Source organism: Mercenaria mercenaria, chromosome 2, assembly GCF_021730395.1.
Source record: "Mercenaria mercenaria strain notata chromosome 2, MADL_Memer_1, whole genome shotgun sequence".
NCBI classification, from domain to species: Eukaryota; Metazoa; Mollusca; class Bivalvia; order Venerida; family Veneridae; genus Mercenaria; species Mercenaria mercenaria.
Window position 1 is genome coordinate 54,907,862 of NC_069362.1, and position 20,759 is coordinate 54,928,620.

General features: G+C 39.6%; 1 protein-coding gene across 1 annotated transcript in view; it reads left to right on the forward strand.

The window, feature by feature from the left end:
* Positions 1–20,759, forward strand: part of LOC123563981 (uncharacterized) — a 99,968-nt gene that overhangs the window by 20,780 nt on the left and 58,429 nt on the right. Inside the window, exons 2-3 of the mRNA XM_045357217.2 lie at positions 7,895–8,082; positions 18,645–18,751. Coding sequence (XP_045213152.2) covers positions 7,895–8,082; positions 18,645–18,751 — 295 coding nt within the window. The remainder of the gene's footprint in view (positions 1–7,894; positions 8,083–18,644; positions 18,752–20,759) is intronic.

Sequence of the window (20,759 nt, forward strand, 5' to 3'; positions counted from 1 at the left end):
CATTAAGGGATTCTGAAACAACTTGGCACAAATGTTCACCATCATGAGACGATGTGACGTGCACAAGACTATATTTTCTAGAATTTCAACCCATTGAAACCGATATATCGTCGCAAACTACAATTAATAAGCTGTGAAAATATTTACAGTAAATGGGGTGATTTGTAGTGAAACGGCGCCAGATTGAATCCACTAACTATCTATGGATCGCTTTCTTGACAGCGTCGCACAGTAAACAGCTCTATTTTAGTTTTGTCTTTGTATTTGCCATAAACAAGCGAAATTTAACATAAAACTTGTCTTATTTTACTGAAAATACATTCTGCGAATGAAATAAGCCCCCATTTTACAAGCAGAAGTGCCATATACACATAAAAGGAAAAATGAGGGTTTGTTAGCTCACGAGCTTTTGTGATCATCCTGTGTCCGTCGTCCGTCGTCGTCCGTCGTCAAGAATTTGACTCAACAGTTAACACTCTAGAGGTCATAATTTTGGTTCAATCTTAATGAAACTTGGTCAGAATGTTACCCTCAATAGAAACGTGGACGATTTCGATATTGGGTTATCTGGGCTTAAAAACTAGATCACCAGGTCAAATCAAAGGAAAACCTTGTTAACACTCTAGAGGTCACAATTTTGACCCAATCTTAATGAAACTTGGGCAGAATGCTACCCTGAATAAAATCTAGGATGTTTTTGGTATTGGGTCATCTGGGGTCAAAAACTAGGTCACCAGGTGAAATCAAAGGAAAAGCTTGACAGGTGAGCTAAAAATAGTATACGTGCGTGTACTACATATTGCCCTAAATGTGTGTGTGAAATATCAAGGTAGGCGCAACCACAGGTACCTTAGCTGGACATACAATCGTCATGTTGACTACCCGCCGTGATTTGACCGTTATTTCTCATACATTTATACTTACCAAATAACACCCAGCTCTGGCGGATTTATTAAATTTTTAGATACACATTTAAACTGTAGTTACTTATTTCTGTAAATTAATTTCTCTACTTTTTCCAGCTGTAATGAAAGAAATTATCATGTTTTACACCTTACACTCAAGAAACATATGAAAATCAATTTATTTAAAAGGTTATTTGCTAAATAAAGAATTCAGCAGTGTGTAAATGACGTCATAAACACTAAAATGGCTGCCTCCATGATCAGCCATTTTCTTTAATTTCAAACTGCCATATCTTTTTCAATAGTTGTCCGATTTTAAAAATTCTTCCAGCGTTATGAAAGGCTTGAGGATGGCTTTCATATAAAAGTAACTTAGTGTCAGGCTTTCCTTACCCTTTAATATATCTTGGCATAAATATTCCCCATGATGAGACGACGTGTCATGCGCAACACCCAGAACCCTAGCCTAAAGGTCAAGGTCACACTTTGAGATCAAAGGTCAGTGGGAATTTTTCCTGTCCTGTCTATAACTTTGTCATGCAAAAAGTATTTTAATAATTCTTGGCACAAATATTCCCCTGGATGAGACAATGTGTCATGCGCAAAACCCGGGCCCTTAGCTGCAAGGTCAAGGTCACACTTGGAAGTCAAAGGCCAAAAGGGCTTTTTTCCTGTCCAGTCTGTAACTCTACAATCCTTAAAGAGATTTTAATATTACTTGGCACAAATGTTCACCACCATGAGGTGGAGTGCCATGCGCAAGAACCTGGTCCCTAGGTATAAGGTCAAGGTCACACATAGAGGCCAAAGGTCAGATACAAGAATGACTTTGTCCGGAACATTTCTTCTTTATGCATGGAGGGATTTTGATTAACTTGGCATAAATGACTACCATGAGACGGATTGTTATGCACACAAATCAGGTCCCTAGGTCTAAGGTCAAGGTTACACTTAGAGGCCAAAGCTCAGATACAAGAATGACTTTGTCCGGAACATTTCTTCTTCATGCATTGAGGGATTTTGATATGTTCACTACCATGAGACGGATTGTTATGCATAAGAATCAGGTCCCTAGGTCTAAGGTCAAGGTCACAATTAGAGGCCAAATGTCAAATTCAAGAATGACTGTTCGGAGCATTTTTTCTTCATGCATGGAGGGATTTTGATGAACCTTGGCACAAATGTTCACCACGATTAGGCATTTTTGTTTTTAGAATTATGTCCCTTTGTTTTACTATAAATAGATTATATTGTAACTTATTTATTACTGGCGGTAGGGAAAAATCGAGACCAGTTTTCTGTGGTACAACATGCATTTTACATCCAATTTAAAGGTGTATTTTGACCTATCTCTACCTGGTAAAGAGTTTCTAGTGGACTTACATTATATAGATTTTTTAAGGATTAATTTCTTTTTGTTGTTACTATAAATAACTTATATGATACCTTTTGATAATCGGCCAAATAATGCCATACGAAAACAACTGTAGGTTTTTATATATACAAATTTTAATCCAAGTGTTTTGTTATAACATATTGTATATATAGTACAATATTGTTTATACATCATTGACAGATATCAGTTCGTTATGTTATACTGCAGTAGAGAAAATTGGGTGCCTTCCAGTAGGGGACTTTGTATTGCATGGCAATACTTCATTCACTTGTTTTATCATGCCATTACTATAACAACTGCCTGATAAAGCTTGTCTGAGAAAAGAAACCTTTCTCAGGTGACATGAAAATACTTTACACTGTGTAAACTTATGATGAAGTCCAATGACATCAGATTGTGTCTGCCTTGCATTTGTAAATTAATACGCCCTCATACTGCACTGAAATAGGTATTTAAATTCCCAAATATTATAAAATAAAAACGTAAAAACAAAGTCTAACCTTGTGTTTTGTATCCGACATCTCTGTTCTGCTGAACATGAATAAATAATTTTCAGATGCAACATTCTTTGATTAAAGTGCATAGAGCTAAAATCTGAACAAACGCTTTCCGTTTTCTAATAGAAACTTTTTGTGCTAATTGCAAATACGGTAGGCATACGACATAGTCACATGTACCTAATAAGTGCGCGTGGATTAATTGCATAAATATGTCTTTAAGCAGTTATTCTCAAAAACAAGATGGCGTCGTTTTGAAAAAACAAAGAAATCCGGCAAAAGAGCAAAAATTATTCTACCTTTACGTTTTGCCCTTTGTTTCGCATGAAGGTAGGATAAAAGTTGTTAACAATGGCATGATAAATAGAATAACAGGTAACTGTCGTTTGAGAAAGGGATTTCACAGACTCTGCTAAATATGGTCCGGGAGTAGCTCGGCAAGCCTCGCTCCTTCCAGGACCATATCTAGCCTCGTCTGAGAAAGCCTGTCTCAAAAGACAGTATCCTGTTATTCTCTATGTCTGCGTTCAGTAGCTGCCCTTGTTATTGTCTTGTGTTCAGCAATTGCTCTCTGTTATTGTCTGCGTTCAGCAGTTGCTCCCTTATATTGTCTGCGTTCAGTAGATGCTCCTTTTTATTTTCTGCGTTCAATTGCTGCTCTCCTTTGTTGTCCTCGTTCAGTAGCTGCTCCCTGTTATTGTCTGCTTTCAGTAGCTGCTCCCTGATATTGTCTGCGTTCAGTAGCTGCTCCCTGTTATTGTCTGCGTTCAAAAGCTGCTCCCTGGTATTGTCTGCGTTCAGTAGCTGCTCCCTGTTATTGTCTGCGTTCAACAGCTGCTCCCTTATATTTTCTTCGTTCAGTAGCTGCTCCCTGTTATTGTCTGCGTTCAGTAGCTTCTCCCTGATATTGTCTACTTTCAGTAGCTGCTCCCTGATATTGTCGGCTTTCAGTAGCTGCTCCCTGTTATTGTCTGCGTTCAACAGCTGCTCCCTGATATTGTCTGCATTCAGTAGCGGCTCCCTTTGATAGTCTGTATTCAGTAGGTGCTCCCTGTTACTGACTGTGTTCCGTAGCTGCTCCCAGTAACTAACTGTGTTCAGTAACTACTCCCTGATATTGTCTTCGTTCAGTAGCTGCTCCCTGGTATTGTCTGCGTTCAATAGCTACTCCGTGAAACTGTCTGCCTTCAGTAGCTGCTCCCTGTTACTGTCTGCGTTCAACAGCAGCTCCCTGGTATTGTCTGCCTTCAGTAGCTGCTCCCTGTTATTGTCAGCGTTCAAAAGCTGCTCCCTTATATTGTCTGCTTTCAGTAGCTGCGCTCTGTTATTGTCTGCGTTCAGTATCTGCTCCCTATTATTGTCTGCGTTAAACAGCTGCTCCCTGTTATTGTCTGCGTTCAACAGCTACTCCCTGATATTGTCTGCGATCAGTAGCTGCTCCCTGTTATTGTCTGCGTTCAGTATCTGCTCCCTGTTATTGTCTGCGTTCAGTAGCTGCTCCCTGTTATTGTCTGCGTTCAACAGCTGTGCCCTTATATTGTCTGCGTTCAGTACTGCTCCTTATTATTGTCTGCGTTCAGTAGCTGCTCCCTGAAATTGTCTGCGTTCAGTAGCTGCTCCCTGGTATTGTCTGCGTTCAGTAGCTGCTCCCTGTTATTGTCTGCGTTCAGTAGCTGCTCCCTGTTATTGTCTGCGTTCAGTAGTTGCTCCCTGATATTGTCTTAGTAGCTGCTCCCTTGTACTGTCTTCGTTCAGTAACTGCTCCCTGTTATTGTCTGCGTTCAGTAGCTGCTCCCTGTTATTGTCTGCGTTCAGTAGCTGCTCCCTGTTATTGTCTGCGTTCAGTAGCTGTCCCCTGTTATTGTCTGCGTTCAGTAGGTGCTCCCTGTTACTGTCTGCGTTCAGTAGCTGCTCCCTGTTATTGTCTTTGTTCAACAGCTGCTCCCTGATATTGTCTGCGTTCAGTAGATGCTCCCTGTTATTGTCTACGTTAGTAGTTGCTCCCTGTTATTGTCTGCGTTCAGCAGCTGCTCCCTGATATTGTCTGCGTTCAGTAGCTGCGCCCTTATATTGTCTGCGTTCAGTAGCTGTTCCCTGTTATTGTGTGCGTTCAGTAGCTGCTCCCTGATATTGTGTGCGTTCAGTAGCTGCTCACTGTTATTGTCTGTGTTCAGTAGCTGCTCCCTTATATTGTCGTCGTTCAGTAGCTGCTCCCTGTTATTGTGTGCGTTCAGTAGCTGCTCATTGTTATTGTGTGCGTTCAGTAGCTGCTCACTGTTATTGTCTGTGTTCAGTAGCTGCTCCCTTATATTGTCGTCGTTCAGTAGCTGCTCCCTGGTATTGTCTGCGTTCAGTAGCTGCTCCCTGTTGTTGTCTGCGTTCTGTAGCTGCTCCCTGTTACTGTCTGCGTTCAGTAGGTGCTCCCTGTTATTGTCTGCGTTCAACAGCTGCTCCCTGATATTGTCCGCGTTCAGTAGCTGCTCCCTGTTATTGTCTGCGTTCAGTAGCTGCTCCCTTATATTCGTTCAGTAGCTGCTCCCTGGTATTGTTTGCGTTCAGTAGCTGCTCCCTGTTATTGTTTGCGTTCAGTAGCTGCTCCCTGTTATTGTCTGCGTTCAGTTGCTACTCCCTGATATTGTCTGCGTTCAATAGCTGCTCCCTGTTATTGTCTGCGTTCAGTAGATGCTTCCTGTTACTGTCTGCATTCAGTAGGTGCTCCCTGTTATTGTCTGCGTTCAACAGCTGCTCCCTTATATTCGTTCAGTAGCTGCTCCCTGGTATTGTTTGCGTTCAGTAGCTGCTCCCTGTTATTGTTTGTGTTCAGTAACTGCTCCCTGTTATTGTCTGCGTTCAGTTGCTACTCCCTGATATTGTCTGCGTTCAGTAGCTGCTCCCTGTTATTGTCTGCGTTCAGTAGATGCTTCCTGTTACTGTCTGCATTCAGTAGGTACTCCCTGTTATTGTCTGCGTTCAACAGCTGCTCCCTGATATTGTGTGCGTTCAGTAGCTGCTCCCTTATATTTTCTTCTTTCAGTAGCTGCTCCCTGGTATTGTCTGCGTTCAGTAGCTGCTCCCTGTTACTGCCTGAATTCAACAGCTGCTCCCTGAAATTGTCTGCGTTCAGAAGCTGCTCCCTGTTATTGTCTGCGTTCAGTAGGTGCTCCCTGTTACTGTCTGCGTTCAGTAGCTGCTCCCTGGTATTGTCTGCGTTCAACAGCTGCTCTCTGATATTGTCTGCGTTCAGTAGCTGCTCCCTGTTATTGTCTGCGTTCAGTAGGTGCTCCCTGTTATTGTCTGCGTTCATCAGCTGCTACCTGATATTGTCTGCGTTCAGTAGCTGCTCCCTGTTATTGTCTGCCTTCAACAGCTGCACCCTTATATTGTCTGCGTTCAGTAGCTGCTCCTTGTTATTGTCTGCGTTCAGTAGCTGCTCCCTTATATTGTCTTCGTTCAGTAGCTGCTCCCTGGTATTGACTGCATTCAGTAGCTGCTCCCTGTTATTGTCTGCGTTCAGTAGCTGCTCCCTGTTATTGTCTGCGTTCAGTAGTTGCTCCCTGATATTGTCTTAGTTAGTAGCTGCTCCCTTGTACTGTCTTCGTTCAGTAACTGCTCCCTGTTATTGTCTGCGTTCAGTAGCTTTTCCCTGTTATTGTCTGCGTTCAGAAGCTGCTCCCTGGTATTGTCTGCGTTCAGTAGCTGCTCCCTGTTATTGTCTGCGTTCAGTAGCTGTGCTCTGTTATTGTCTGCGTTCAGTAGGTGCTCCCTGTTACTGTCTGCGTTCAGTAGCTGCTCCCTGTTATTGTCTGCGTTCAACAGCTGCTCCCTGATATTGTCTGCGTTCAGTAGCTGTTCCCTGTTATTGTCTACGTTCAGTAGTTGCTTCCATGTTATTGTCTGCGTTCAACAGCTGCTCCCTGATATTGTCTGCGTTCAGTAGCTGCCCCCCTGTTATTGTCTGCGTTCAACAGCTGCGCCCTTATATTGTCTGCGTTCAGTAGCTGCTCCCTGTTATTGTATGCGTTCAGTAGCTGCTCCCTGTTATTGTCTGCGTTCAGTAGCTGCTCACTGTTATTGTCTGCGTTCAGTAGCTGCTCCCTTATATTGTCGTCGTTCAGTAGCTGCTCCCTGGTATTGTCTGCGTTCAGTAGCTGCTCCCTGTTATTGTCTGCGTTCAGTAGCTGCTCCCTGTTATTGTCTGCGTTCAGTACGTGCTCCCTGTTACTGTCTGCGTTCAGCAGGTGCTCCCTGTTATTGTCTGCGTTCAACAGCTGCTCCCTGATAGTGTGTGCGTTCAGTAGCTGCTCCCTGTTATTGTCTGCGTTCAGTAGCTGCTCCCTGGTATTGTTTGCGTTCAGTAGCTGCTCCCTGTTATTGTCTGCGTTCAGTAGCTGCTCCCTTATATTTTCTGCGTTCAGTAGCTGTTCCCTGGTATTGTTTGCGTTCAATAGCTGCTCCCTGTTATTGTCTGCGTTCAGTAGCTGCTTCCTTATATTGTCTCCGTTCAGTTGCTGCTCCCTGGTATTGTCTGCGTTCAGTAGCTGCTCCCTGTTATTGTCTGCGTTCAATAGCTGCTCTCTGATATTGTCTGCGTTCAGTAGCTGCTCCCTGCTACTGTCTGCGTTCAGTAGTTGCTCCCTGTTATTGTCTGCGTTCAACAGCGGCTCCCTGTTACTTTATGCGTTCAGTAGCTGCTCCCTGTTACTGTCTGCGTTCAGTAGGTGCTCCCTGTTATTGTCTGCGTTCAACAGCGGCTCCATGATATTGTCTGCGTTCAGTAGCTGCTCCCTGTTATTGTCTGCGTTCAACAGCTGTTCCCTTATATTGTCTGCGTTCAGTAGCTGCTCCCTTATATTTTCTTCTTTCAGTAGCTGCTCCCTGGTATTGTCTGCGTTCAGTAGCTGCTCCCTAATATTTTCTGCGTTCAGTAGCTGCTCCCTGTTATTGTCTACGTTTAGTGGCTGCGTCCTGTTATTTACAGGGACAGTATGTCGTGACCCTGAGGCTAAACACGGTTTTAAGCAAAACTTGTTATCTATTAGCAGAATTAGAACTCATGAAGTTATGATACTTTAAAATTAATTCTTACTTGTTTGTAGTCCAAGAAGAGAGGTCGGAAGTATAAAAAGCTGAAACAAAAAAATGCACCTGCGAAAATAAAGACGCCGCATGAAAAGATGGAGATAACAGACAACAGTGAAACCTCATCTTCGGAAATTCTGAGCAGTCTAGACCAAACACGTGTAGACGAAACGAAATTAAGTTCAGAGATCTGCGACAAAAACAGGTATGTGGAAGCTATATATTTCACACGGAAGGAAGATGCACGAACTCACAAATGATGCAAATATTTTTAGCTCGACTATACGAAGTATGGAGAGCAGTCCTACTCGATCTGGCGTCGGCGTCCTTCCGCATCCGCACTTTGGATAAAGTTTTGATGCACTTTCTCTTTATCTCTGTAATTACTTGATAGATTTGTTTCAAACTTAAAATAGTTATTCCTCATCATTACCCGCATCAAATGGCCTAATGGCCATAACTCTCGACCAATATTTCATGAATTATCCCCCCTTTTGACTTAGAATTTCCGGTTAAAGTTTTGGTGCCTTTTCACTCTATCTCAGTTATTGCTAAACGGATTTGATTCAGATTTAAAATAGTTGTTTCACATCCTCGCCCACATAATATGACAAAAGGTCATAACTCTGGAACCAATTTTCCATGAATTATCCACTTTTTACTTAGAATTTCACATTGTAATTTTGGTGCAGTTTCACTCTATCTCTGTTATAACTAAATGGATTTGATTCAAACTTAAAATAGTTGTTCCACCTTATTACCCACATCATATGACACAATGTTCCTAACTCTGTTTTCATGAATAATGCCCCATTTTACTTAGAATTTAAGGTTAATTTTGATGCTTTTTCACTATATCTCTGTTATTACAGAGAGGGTTTGATTCAAACTTAAAATAGTTGTTCGGCATTATCATTCACATCATATAACACCAGGACCATAACTCTAGCTACAATATTTCATGATATATGTCCCCTTTTTACTTAAAATTTCAGGTTAAAGTTTTGGTGCACTTTCACTCAATCTCGGTTATTACTAAATGGATTTGATTCAAACTTAAAGTAGTTGTTACACATCATCACATACATCAAATGACACAACGTGCGTCACTCTTGCACCAATATTTCATAACTCTGTTTTCATGAATAATGCCCCATTTTACTTAGAATTTAAGGTTAATTTTGATGCTTTTTCACTATATCTCTGTTATTACAGAGAGGGTTTGATTCAAACTTAAAATAGTTGTTCGGCATTATCATTCACATCATATAACACCAGGACCATAACTCTAGCTACAATATTTCATGATATATGTCCCCTTTTTACTTTAAATTTCAGGTTAAAGTTTTGGTGCACTTTCACTCAATCTCGGTTATTACTAAATGGATTTGATTCAAACTTAAAGTAGTTGTTACACATCATCACCTACATCAAATGACACAACGTGCGTCACTCTTGCACCAATATTTCATAGATTATGCTCCCTTTTCGCTTAGAATTGTACTTATTTAATGTTTTGATAACTTTATCTTTATCTCTCTTATTACTTAATTCTTTTGACTCAAACATAAGCTATTGTCCAATACCTTCATTCACATTGGAGTCATTAAACACTCCACAGAGACTGCTCCAGCTTCCTCAGATGTGCCCATTTTTTACTATCCAGCATCGAAATAGTCGAGCGCGCTGTCTCCTATGACAGCACTTGTTTAACAACCCTCAATGAAGAGAAAATGGACTTATTTATTTGCGCACCTAAACCAGAAGGTTAACCTATTAGTGTAGGTGTCGTCCATTATCAACATTTCAGCTTAAAAAATCTCCCCTGAAACTACACCCAACTTTCATGTTGAACGAAAAAAGAGTCCGCTAGTGCTTGATACAGAAAAAACAACATTTGAACGATTTCTTCTCATGAACGACTTGACGGACCTTCATCAAACTTGGTCTGTTGCATCCTTGTTTTGTCCTCTATCAAGTTAATTCAAATGATTCCACTTGCCCCATTTTGTGGGCCTCAGAGCTATAAGTAGATCATGCTTTAAACCACTTCTTCCAAACTACTTAAAGACTTATCACTAAACTTGGTCTGTAGCATCCTTTTAAGACCCTGTCTCAAATATTCATATAGTTGTGCTTGGTCCTTTTTAGGGGTCGCAAGGGCTAAAAATAGAACATGCTTTAAACAACTTCTACTCAGGACGGATCTTTACTACACAAAGTCTGTAGCATCCCGGTATGGACCTTTTTCAGTTTTGTTCAAATGGTTTCACTTGGCCCCTTTTAGCAGCTAAACCCACAAAAAGGTAAACTACTACTTCTCCCTATTGTAAGATCATCTGTCTACTTTGCTCAAATGGGAACACTTGACCCATTTGGGCCATACAAACTAAAAAACTGAAATCTTTTTGACAACTTTAATCATGAACAAAGTTGTGTATTTCAAACAAGAATTATGTATCATCTGCATATGACGCTACAACAACAACTTCGTACCGAAGTTAATTATTCTTCAAAATAAGTGAAAATAAACTGTATGTGGATTCATCAAATTTTTATTTTACAAAATGAAATATGCATTTGTATATTATAAGAAAGATATATTCATTGAGAGTAAGAAATCGCTTGCACCTAAGGTTTCATATCAATGGTTTGATATGAATGTATGACGTGTATGACACTTTTTCACACCTTTTATATAGAAAATAGAAGGAAAAAATGATATGATGACATCATAAATCATGGCGTGGGTCAGTCGAAATTAAAGATAACATTTATTTTAAGAATAGCATTTGATGAATTTGATGAATCTAATGCTGAAAATGGATAAACATTTTGCACTATAAATAACTGTATTATTAAATCTATATTTATAGTCCTTTCCATTGGTCTAGATGTAGTCACATGATCAATGATAAAAAGCCGTATTGACTCGAAGGCTGAGCCAAAAACACGTATTGACATCCAGCTGTGACGTCATCGCGGTTTGACGTCAAAACAATGCGACGTCGTACACAATTTACTGCAAAGCTGCAAATATTTGTATTCAATTTTTATACTTATAAGTAAGCTGGATTTAATAATAAAACAATTATTGCCTTTTAGGTTCGGTCGATATGTGGATTTATCGACTTGATAAATCCACATATCGAACTTACCAAAAGGCAATTATTTTAGTCCTTCTTATTTCTTTATAGAAAATTTGACCGCTATTGATTATTGACCAAAGGAATTTTCTTCAGAATGCAAATTAATATTCAACAGAACAGAACAGAACAGAACAGAACAGAACAGAATTTTCATAATAATATTACTTGAACATAAGAAATTCCTCGTCATCATAGTATATACAGCATGCAGTAATAAATCATTTTACATAAGTACAGTGAGAATGAAGAATGTACAGATATCAATGATGAAGTATTTAAAATATACATTGACTAGGCGATCAAATTTATGCATTCGTATACAGTTATTGACTTATGTTGAGGTTAGTATGTGTTTTTACAGGTCCGTAAAACACATATTGACCGAAACATAAGTCTATAAATTGTTATATTATATGCCCTTCTCAAATGCACTCATTTGACTGGCCCATATTTCATGCATTTAAGAAAAAAAAGTGATATCACAAGAGTCATTATCACTTTTGCGGGTCAATATCGCTTTTAGCGGACCCGCGCGTGAACCCCTTTCGACCAGTCAAATGAGCGCATTTGAGAAGGGTTTATAATATTACTAAATATTACATAGACAAACAGTACAGTTTAGTATGTTTCAAAACATATCGATTGAAAAAATCATACCAATAGTTCAAATTATCATTTCTCATTTTAAAGGCACTGACCTCCAGATTTTGGCTAAAATGATCTTTCTTTCAAATTGAAGTTTGGTCATATTCTGAACATTAGAATATGAGTTTTTGTTTCTAAACTATTTGAAAAATTTAATGCCAAATCAAGAAAAAAAAGATGACCGCTTCGGGAATCGAACCCGGACCGCCACGGCAGTATGGAAATTTTCCGGTGTCGTTACCAATATAGCTAGAGGATTTTAAAGTGTTCAATGCGCGTTAAATATAGATATGTAGTATACTAGTGCAGGGCGTTTCTCTTGGCCACTTTTTAGCTCGACTATTCGAAGAATAGGGGAGCTATCCTACTCGCCCCGGCGTCGGCGTTAGCGTAGCGTGAGCGTGAGCGTCACACAAATGTTAAAGTTTGCGTACCACCCCAAATATTTTCAATGTCCATTGAGATATTGCTTTTATATTTTGCATACTTGTTTACCATCATGACCCCAGTCTGTAAAAAGGAGGAGGCAACTCTATCAAGCATTTTGACTGAATTATGGCCCCTTTTCAACTTAGAATAAATGTTAAAGTTTGCGTACCACCCCAAATATTTGCAAAGTCCATTGAGATATTGCTTTCATATTTTGCATACTTGTTGCCCATCATGACCCAAGTTTGTAAAAAGGAGGAGGCAACTCTATCAAGCATTTTGACTGAATTATGGCCCCTTTTCGACTTAGAATATGCTTATTGTAATGTTAAAGTTTTACTCATTGCTTATATTATACTATCAAGCACTGAGAATAGTCGAGCGCGCTGTCCACTGACAGCTCTTGTTAGCTCACCTGTCACGGAGTGACAAGGTGAGCTTTTGTGATCGCTTTTCGTCCGGCGTCCGTTCTCCGTCGTCCGTAAACTTTTACTTTAAACGACATCTTCTCATAAACCGCTAGGCCAATTTCATCCAAACTTCACAGGAATGCTCCTTGGGTGGCCCCTTTTCAAAATTGTTCAAAGAATTGAGTTCCATGCATAACTCTGGTTGCCATGGCAACCGAAAGGAAAAACTTTAAAAATCGTCTTGTCCAAAACCACAGAGCCTAGGGCTTTGATATCTGGTATGTAGCACCATCTAGTGGTCATCTACCAAAATTATTCAAATTATCCCCCTAGGGTCAAATATGGCCCCGCTCCGGGGGTCACATGGTTTATATAGACTCATATAGGAAAAACTTTGAAAATCTTCTTGTACAAAACCACATGGCCTAGGGCTTTGATATTAGGTATGTAGCATCATCTAGTGGTCCTCTACCAAGATTGTTAAAATTATCCCCCTTGGGTCAAATATGGCCCCGCCCCGGGGGTCACATGGTTTATATAGACTTATATAGGGAAAGTTTTGAAAATCTTCTTGTACAAAACCACATGACCTAGGACTTTGATATTTGTTATGTAGCATCATCTAGTGGTCCTCTACCAAGATTATTCAAATTATCCCCCTAGGGTCAAATATGGCCCCGCTCCGGGGGTCCCAAGTTTTACGTAGACTTATACAGGAAATCAAGTTTAAAAATCTTCTTGTCTGAAACCACAGCACTTAGACCTTTGATATTTGGTTTGTAGCATTGTCTTATGGTCCTCAACCAATATTGTTCAAATTGTACCCCTTTGGTGAAAAGAGGCCCTGTCCTGGGGGTCCTAAGTTTTATATAGACATATAGGAAAAAGCTTTAAAAATCTTCTTGTCAGAAACCATACGACCTAGGTTTTGATATTTGGTATGATGCATTGTCTAGTAGTCCTCTACCAAAATTGTTCAAATTATGCCCCTGGGGTTAAAAGGGGCCCCGCCCTGGGGTCACTGAGTTATTATGTGAGTTATATAGGAAAAATACTTAAAAAATCATCTGATCCTATTTTCAAGACTGTTCAATTTTAATTATAATTACCTGATGACCCCAAGTAATATGATGTCACTTGACTGTGACCTTAACCTACTGACCTACTTTCTTGTTTTTTAAGATACAGTCTTGACATTTTGATGACATACACAGTTTTGCACACAAATCGTGAAACTGAATTTCATTGACCATGAATGTGACCTACTGACTTTCTTAATATTTTATCATCAGGATGACATTTGAAACATGTAGCTCATATTACTCTGGTGAGCGATCCAGGGTCACCATGACCCTCTTGATTGCCTTCTTAGTCTGTATAAAGCTGTCATCTTGGATTGGTTGGAGTGAAATTTCGGGATAGGACTCATGAAAACGAAATGATTTGTCCGCCATTTTAGATTTATGTAGAAGTCTAGCAATTTTTGTCGGACATCACGTGGAAAATTCCTTTCGTTTTCAGTTTAATGAATGCGCCAGAAAGAAGGTTACCATTTTTGTGTTAAAATTAATTAATTAGTTAATTTTCAGACATATGTTATTGTGTTACTTTTATCGCACTGTATATAAGTAAGTTTTATACATGAATCAGAGGTGGAGGACGAATGATTTCATACATAATGTCTTTTATCAAATCGTCGTGGAGAACATACGGCCCGCCCAGAGATCGAACTCACGACCCCACGATCCATAGATCTGCGCTCCCCCTATTGAGCTAAGCGGGCGGGTTATATGACTGTATATAATAATAATAATAATAATAATAATAATAATAACATCTTTATTTATAGAAGGTAGCACATGAAGATATAGATCAGTACACAAATTAATTTTAAATGTTGCCTTCTAAACAACAACAACAACCAAATACAATTTTTTTTTTTTTGATTTAACGTGGCCCCGACACATGATAGGTCATATGGCGACTTTCCAGCTTTAGTGGTGGAGGAAGACCCCAGGTGCCCCTCCGTGCATTATTTCATCACAAGCGGGCACCTGGGTAGAACCACCGACCTTCCGTAAGCCAGCTGGATGGCTTCCTCACATGAAGAATTCAACGCCCCGAGTGAGGCTCGAACCCACATCGATGAGGGGCAAGTGATTTGAAGTCAGCGACCTTAACCACTCGGCCACGGAGGCCTTTTACACTATGACATAACCTAATTAATATCACATTCATTCTTAGACAAATACCCCTTTAAAATAGATATTGCCTTAAGTATCCATTTATACAATTTCCATTTAGGCAATGAATTAGTGACAGCATAGTTATAATTCAGCTGATATAAACGAAAAGATTCTTTAAGCAGACAACTGTAAGATATACTTTTTAGCCCACCATCTGATGATGGTGGGCTATTCAAATCACTCTGCCTCCGTGGTCCTTCCGTCCTTCCGTCCGTTAACAATTTCTCGTTATCACATCTCCTCAGAAACTACCGGGGGGATTCTGACCAAACTTTGTCAGAATGATGTATTAGTACCCAAGTTGTGTCCCCTTGAAAATCAGACTGGTTCAACAATTTTTGAGTGAGTTATGGCCCTTTGTTTATTCTTATAGTATACATAGATTTATATAGGGAAAAGTTTTGAAAATCTTCTTGTCAAAAACCACATGGCCTAGGGCTTTGATATTTGTAATGTAGCATCATCAACATCTAGTGGTTCTCTACCAAGTTTGTTCAGGTTATACCCCTAGGGTCAAATATGGCCCCGCCCCGGGGGACACATGTTTATTTAGACTTATATAGTGAAAAACTTTAAAAATCTTCTTGTTCATAACCTACAACATTCAGAACCTTGACACGAGTTGATCTTGACCTAGTGACCTACTTTCACACTTCTGTAGCTACAGCTGTCAAATTTGGACCACATGCGTAGGTTTGTGTACCGAAATAAACTTTGACATTGACATTGACTTAATGACCTACTTTTACATTTTGAAGGAACAGGCTTCAAATTTGGACCACATGCATAGTTTTCTGTTCAGAAATGAAATTTGACCTTGATTTTGACCTAGTGACCTACTTTCACTTTTTCAAGCTACAGCTTTCAAATTTGGACCACATGCATAGTTTTGTGTACCGAAATGAACTTTGACCTTGAGATTGACCTAGTGACCTTATTTCACATTTCTTAAGCTACAGGCTTCAAATCTGGCCCACATGCATAGTTTTGTGTTTTGAATTGAAATTTGACTGTGATTTTTACCTAGTACCTACCTTCACATTTCTCAAGCTACAGCCTTCATATTTGAAGCACATGCATAGTTTTATGTACTGAAATGAACTTTGACCTTGAAATTGATCTAGTGACCTACTTTCACATTTCTCAAGCTACAGCTTTCAAATTTGGACCACATGCATGGACCACATGCCTGTACCTTCAACCACATGCACTATATTAGCTGTACCGAAATGAACTCTGACCTTGATTTTGACCTTGAGCTAGTCTTGAAATTTGGAACATTCAAAAATGGCTCAATGGTGGGCGCCAAGATCACTCTGTGATCTCTTGTTATACTTATTTTTAGCCCACCATCATCAGATGGTGGGCTATTCAAATCACTCTGCGTCCATGGTCCGTCCGTCCGTCATTCCGTCAGTCCGTGCCCGCGAAATGATGGTTAAGTGACTGCATAACGGTACTTTCTCTTTGATGTCATTCATTCCGTTCTGTTTATGTGACTATTTTTCTTTTTATGTGACTGTTAGAACAATAGAGAGAACAATGGGGCTGTCACATAAAGACCGTTTCGTTAGAACGTCCGGACGTCCGTCCGTCCGTCCGTTAACAATTTCTCGTTATCGCATCTCCTCAGAAACTACTGGGGGGATTTTGACCAAACTTTGTCAGAATGATGTATTGGTACCCTAGTTGTGTCCATCTGAAAATCAGACTGGTTCAACAATTATTGAGTGAGTTATGGCCCTTTGTTTATTTTTATAATTTACATAGATTTATATAGGGAAATATTTTGAAAATATTCTTGTCCAAAACCACAGAGCCTATGGCTTTGATATTTGGTATGAAGCATCATCTAGTGGTCTTCTACTAAGATTGTTCAAATTATCCCCCTAGGGTCAAATATGGCCCCGCCCTGGGGGTCACATGGTTTACATAGACTTATATAAAGGAAAAACTTTGAAAATCTTCTTGTCCAAACCACAAAGCCTAGGGCTTTGATATTTGTTATGTAGCATCATCTAGTGGTTCTCTACCAAGTTTGTTCAAATTATCCCCCTAGGGTAAAATATGGCCCCGCCCCCGGGGGTCACATGGTTCATATTGACTTACATAGGGAAAAGCTTTTAAAATCTACTTGTCTATAACCTACAACATTCAAATTTGGACCACATGTATAGTTTTGAGTGGCAAGATGAACATTAACATGAGTTGACCTTGATTTTGACCTAGTGACCTACTTTCACATTTCTGTAGCTACAGTCTTCAAATTTGGACCACATGCATAGTTTTGTGCACCGGTAAAAACTTTGACCTTGACATTGACCTAGTGACCTACTTTCACATTTTTGAAGGTACAGGCTTCAAATTTGGACCACATGCATAGTTTTGTGTTCCGTAATGAAATTTGACCTTGATTTTGACCTAGTGACCTACTTTCACATTTCTCAAGCTACAGCCTTCAAATTTGGACCACATGCATAGTTTTGTGTACTGAAAAGAACTTTGACCTTGACATTGACCTGGTGACCTACTTTCACATTTCCCAAGCTACAACTTTCAAATTTGGACCACATGCATAGTTTTGTGTACCGAAAAAAACTTTGACCTTGACATTGACCTAGTGACCTACTTTCACATTTTTGAAGGTACATGCTTTAGATTTGGACCACTTGCATAGTTTTGTGTTCCGAAATGAAATTTGACCTTGACTTTGACCTACTGACCTACTTTCACACTTCTCAAATTACAGCCTTCAAATTTGGACCACATGCATATTTTTGTGTTCTGAATTGAAATTTGACATTGATTTTTATCTAGTACCTACCTTCACATTTCTCAATCTGCAGCCTCCAAATTTAAAGCACATGCATAGTTTTGTATACCGAAATGAATTTTGACCTTGAAATTGATCTTGTGACCAACTTTCACATTTCTCAAGCTACAGCTTTCAGATTTGGACTACATGCATGGACCACATGCACAGTGATATGTACTGAAATGAAATTTGACCTTGATTTTGACCTTGAGCTAGTCTTGAAATTTGGAACAATCAAAAATGGCTCAATGGTGGGCGCCAAGATCACTCTGTGATCTCTTGTTAAAGATGTTAGAGAACATGTGGAGCGAATTTCATTTGGTATGGAATTCTAAACATTTGCACCATTGTAACAAAAGATCTTAGATCGTATGTTTCATTGCTGGAAAATGTTAAAATTTCAGAGATATATGAAGGTGCTAAATTGTTGCAAGCTTTGTAAATAAGACAGCCCGTGTCGAAATTACATCTTTCATTAAATGACATCCACCCAAGTTCTTTTAGCATATCTTTTGTTCTTGTTATTCAAAATTATTCTTACAGTTCTACCTTTAATTTAACCGCCTCGGTAGCCTAGTGGTAGAGCGTCCGCTTCGAGTGCGGGAGGTCGTGGGTTCGATCCCCGGCCGCGTCATACAAAAGACGTAAAAAATGGTACTAGTAGCTTCCTCGCTTGGCGCTTAGCATTAAGGGGATAGTGCTAGGACTGGTCAGCCCGGTGTCAGTATAATGTGACTGGGTAGGGTATCATGTCACGTGTCTACGGCGTGATATTCCAGTGAGGCAGCACTATAAAGGGGCATTGTGCTCACTGCTACAAGTAGACACCGTCGTTTATATGACTGAAAAATTGTTGAAAAAGACGTTAAACCCGAACACACACACACACACACACACACACACACACACACACTACCTTGAATTTTTTATTATTTTCTTTAAAGGACTCATATTTCCTTGACACCATACAGTATAACATTAATCAAATATTGACATTATATAAATAACTTTTTCATTTCATTTGTCAAATTAAGAAAAGGAATCGCACACAAACTTAATCTTTTCATTTTCAGAGATGATAAACCAGAGACGACATCGACGCCGTTGGAAGACACACAGACAAAAGAAGACCAACGTTTAGATGAATTTGTAAAATCCTTGAGATTGACAAAGGCTGTCGGTACGGTAATAAGGTTCAATTATGATAAAATCTGGCCAACTAAAGGCCTCACTGTCGGTACGGTAGTAAGGTTCCATTATGAAAAAATCTGGCCATCTAAAGGCCTCACTGTCGGCATGGTAGTAAGGTTCCATTATGATAAAGTCTGGCCAACTAAAGGCCTCACTGTCGGTATGGTAGTAAGGTTCCATTATGTAGAGATGGACCCTAAAATTTTCAATGATACTTATACATTAAATAAAGTCTAGAAATTTATTTCCTTATGTCCTTCAACTAACCAAAAATGATTTCACAAATGTGAAGTTTATGATAGTTTTGTTATCAAGAACACAAGTTTTAATTTTTAGCTCATCTGTGACGAAGTGACAAGGTGAGCTTTTGTGATCGCGCAGCGTCCGTCGTCCGTGCGTGCGTCCGTGCGTGCGTGCGTAAACTTTTCCTTGTGACATCTCAAGAGGTCACAGTTTTCATGGGATCTTTATGAAAATGGGTCAGAATGTTCATCTTGGTAAATTCTAGGTCAAGTTCGAAACTGGGTCACGTGCGGCCAAAACGTAGGTCAGTAGGTCTAAAAATAGAAAAACCTTGTGACCACTCTAGAGGCCATAATTTTCAATGGATCTTCATGAAAATTGGTCAGAATGTTCATCTTGATGATTTCTAGGTCAAGTTTGAAACTGGGTTACGTGCTGTCAAAAACTAGGTCAGTAGGTCAAATAATAGAAAAACCTTGTGACCTCTCTAGAGGCCATTTTTTTCATGGGATCTGTATGCAAGTTGGTCTGAATGTTCATCTTGATGATATCTAGATCAAGTTCGAAACTGGGTCACGTGCGGTCAAAAACTAGGTCAGTAGGTCTAAAAAATAGAAAAACCTTGTGACCTCTTTGGAGGCCATATATTTCATGAGATCTTCATGAAAATTGGTCAGAATGTTCACCTTGATAATATCTAGATCAAGTTCGAAACTGGGTCACGTGCCGTCAAAAACTAGGTCAGTAGGTCAAATAATAGAAAAACCTTGTGACCTCTCTAGAGGCCATATTTTTCATGGGATCTGTATGAAAGTTGGTCTGAATGTTCATCTTGATGATATCTAGGTCAAGTTCGAAAGTGGGTCATGTGCCATCAAAAACTAGGTCAGTAGATCAAATAATAGAAAAACCTTGAGACCTCTCTAGAGGCCATATTTTTCATGGGATCTGTATGAAAGTTGGTCTGAATGTTCATCTTGATGATATCTAGGTCAAGTTTGAAACAGGGCCATGTACGGTCAAAAACTAGGTCAGTAGTTCTAAAAATAGAAAAACCTTGTGACCTCTCTAGTGGCCATACTTATGAATGGATCTCCATAAAAGTTGGTCAGAATGTTCATCTTGATGATATCTAGGTCAAGTTCGAAAGTGGGTCACGTGCCGTCAAAAAGTAGGTCAGTAGGTCAAATAATGAAAAAACCTTGTGACCTCTCTAGAGGCCATATTTTTCATGGGATCTGTATGAAAGTTGGTCTGAATGTTTATCTTGATGATATATAGGTCAAGTTTGAAACTGGGTCAACTGCGATCAAAAGCTAGGTCAGTAGGTCTTGAAATAATAAAACATTGTGACCTCTCTAGAGGCCATACCCTTGAATGGATCTTCATGAAAATTGGTCAGAATGTTCATCTTGATGATATCTAGGTCAAGTTTGAAACTGGGTCACGTGCCTTAAAAAAGTAGGTCAGAGGTCAAATAATAAAAAAACCTTGTGACCTCTCTAGAGGCTATACTTTTCATGGGATCTGTATGAAAGTTGGTCTGAATGTTCATCTTGATGATATCTAGGTCAAGTTTGAAACAGGGCTATGTACGGTCAAAAACTAGGTCAGTTGTCTAAAAATAGAAAAACCTTGTGACCTCTCTAGTGGCCATACTCATGAATGGATCTCCATAAAAATTGGTCAGAATGTTCATCTTGATGATATCTAGGTCAAGTTCGAAAGTGGGTCACGTGCCGTCAAAAAGTAGG